Here is a 1,883-nt window from a genome sequence, read left to right as displayed (position 1 = left end):
ATTTTAGAATATGTTAACTGAATCTTTTTTCATTTTTTTACAGTGTATTATTTTTTTATATCGCATCTTGACGCAACTGACGGACAGGCAAAATTTGTCATCCCCTGAATTATCTCATTTGTTCCTTCGATGTGACGATTGATTTATCTCTTTTAAGCAAAGCATACGGTGATCGTGATGTTTCTTCGAACGTACGTAACTCTGTTTACCCGCATATCCACGACTTCACCATTTCCCCGATACCGTTAGAATCAGTAATAATCGCCATCAATTATTTCGCTCGTCATGATGCAATTCAACGGGTGCTCATCACGAGCAACGCATTTTTAAAGAAGCAACACCGTATCCGGAAGAAATTTATTAACAACAAATCAACATTTTCCTCGTTATCCCCGCTTATCGATATCGTTTCATAAATAATTATAGACTCTCCCGATGGCACCAGTGAAAAGTATTTCGTACTTATTTATCTCAGATAAATAAATGTGTATCGTAAACTGCGAAACTGTAATTTCTCAGGAAAATTACCGACAATCCCGTTTCCCTTCCGTAAATTTTTATTCGTCATATCGTGAACGTCGCATATTATTTTTTACAATACTTGGCTTGATTTATCCCTCATAATAGAAACATATCAAATAAATGCAAAATTACACGAGATAGTTACGAGTTGGCGCTTCCTTCGAGGCTTGTTACTAAAGTAACACTGAAAAATGCTTACAATTGAGGATGCTCAACAAAATACTCATCATTAGTACCTTCGCTAACTTGTACACGGCCCTAACCAAGTGAAGTCTGCGTGTATTTGAATGAAGCGCGTCCGTAGCACATGTCTTGACAAGGACTATGACAGCACGTTCTCGTTAATGCTCGCATCGTCGATGGAGGATGACGACGCCGTTTAGGATGCCGAATACATGTAAGAATCCCGGGGCTCCAACATGCGCACGGTGGTTTGCACGATCGTATCCACCTCGGCCATTGCACCCATCCCCTCGTCGCCGCACATGAGCAGCTTTTTTATGCAGGACACTTCTTTGTAACCCCAGGATCTGAGCAGTTCCACCTGCAACATGAAGAATCCTTTGTTATATCAATCCTTAAACATTTAGATAGACATTTGAGATAAGTTCGTCTCGTATGCTTTCGTGCTGAAAGCATTGTTCTATTTTCCTTCAGCGTGTGACGGGCAATAAAGATAGAACGACGCTTTTAACGTGCAAACCTTCTCAGATATCCTTCTTTTATCTTTTTGCTCCGATATCATAAACCAATAAAAACAATTGTGTAATTTCAAGTAAGAGCGATCCCTTAGCTGAACCTTCACTGTGTAATCTTTTTTCTTTATCTTACCTGCGGCGCAGTGGTCGGATGTTGCCACATATTGAAGTTCATGGCCGGGCAGAAGATGGCCGGTTTTGTATTGGTCCAGGCGCGCGCCACACAAGTGAGCAAATTGTCACATATGCCATTGGCTATCTTCGCCATAGTGTTGGCGTCCAGCGGCGCTATCACAAAGATGTCGGCCCATTTCATCAGGTCTATGTGAATCACCGGATCGCCTCGGCCCTGCCAAGCCGCCCACTCCACCGTGTCGGACAGCACTTGAACGCCCGGCGGCAAGTCCACGTCCTTTATGAAGTGCTTGGCTCGCTCCGTTACGACTACCCTCACCTCCATATCCCTGTCCAGCAGCTTGTGCACTAGCTCCGGCAGTTTGATGGTAGCCACGCTACCGGTGCAACCGAGCAACACTTTTTTCCTCGTATAGGTATGTGCCATCTCTTTATCCGTCCGACGATTTATTGTAGACAATAAAAGTGCTTTGGCGAAATCTTCCCGTTACAACGTAAGAGAGAGAGATATATATATATATATATATA

At 42.9% G+C, this 1,883-nt stretch overlaps 1 protein-coding gene across 3 annotated transcripts in view; it reads right to left on the bottom strand.

Annotated features, from left to right (window-relative positions):
• Positions 1-343: 343 nt before the first annotated feature.
• The window catches only part of LOC106751925 (phosphopantothenoylcysteine decarboxylase-like), a 2,602-nt gene continuing 1,062 nt past the window's right edge, over positions 344-1,883 (bottom strand). Inside the window, exons 2-3 of one of the 3 annotated variants that reach the window (XM_014633206.1) lie at positions 1,354-1,835; positions 344-1,066 (exon numbers count right to left, since the gene is read on the bottom strand). In XM_014633206.1, coding sequence (XP_014488692.1) covers positions 902-1,066; positions 1,354-1,782 — 594 coding nt within the window. In that variant the 5' untranslated portion in view covers positions 1,783-1,835 and the 3' untranslated portion in view covers positions 344-901. The remainder of the gene's footprint in view (positions 1,067-1,353; positions 1,836-1,883) is intronic. The other 2 variants (XM_014633216.1, XM_014633231.1) reach the window with 2 other exon arrangements.

Source organism: Dinoponera quadriceps, unplaced genomic scaffold, assembly GCF_001313825.1.
Source record: "Dinoponera quadriceps isolate SergipeBrazil2010 unplaced genomic scaffold, ASM131382v1 scaffold22, whole genome shotgun sequence".
NCBI classification, from domain to species: Eukaryota; Metazoa; Arthropoda; class Insecta; order Hymenoptera; family Formicidae; genus Dinoponera; species Dinoponera quadriceps.
This window is presented reverse-complemented; position numbering and strand designations above follow the sequence as displayed.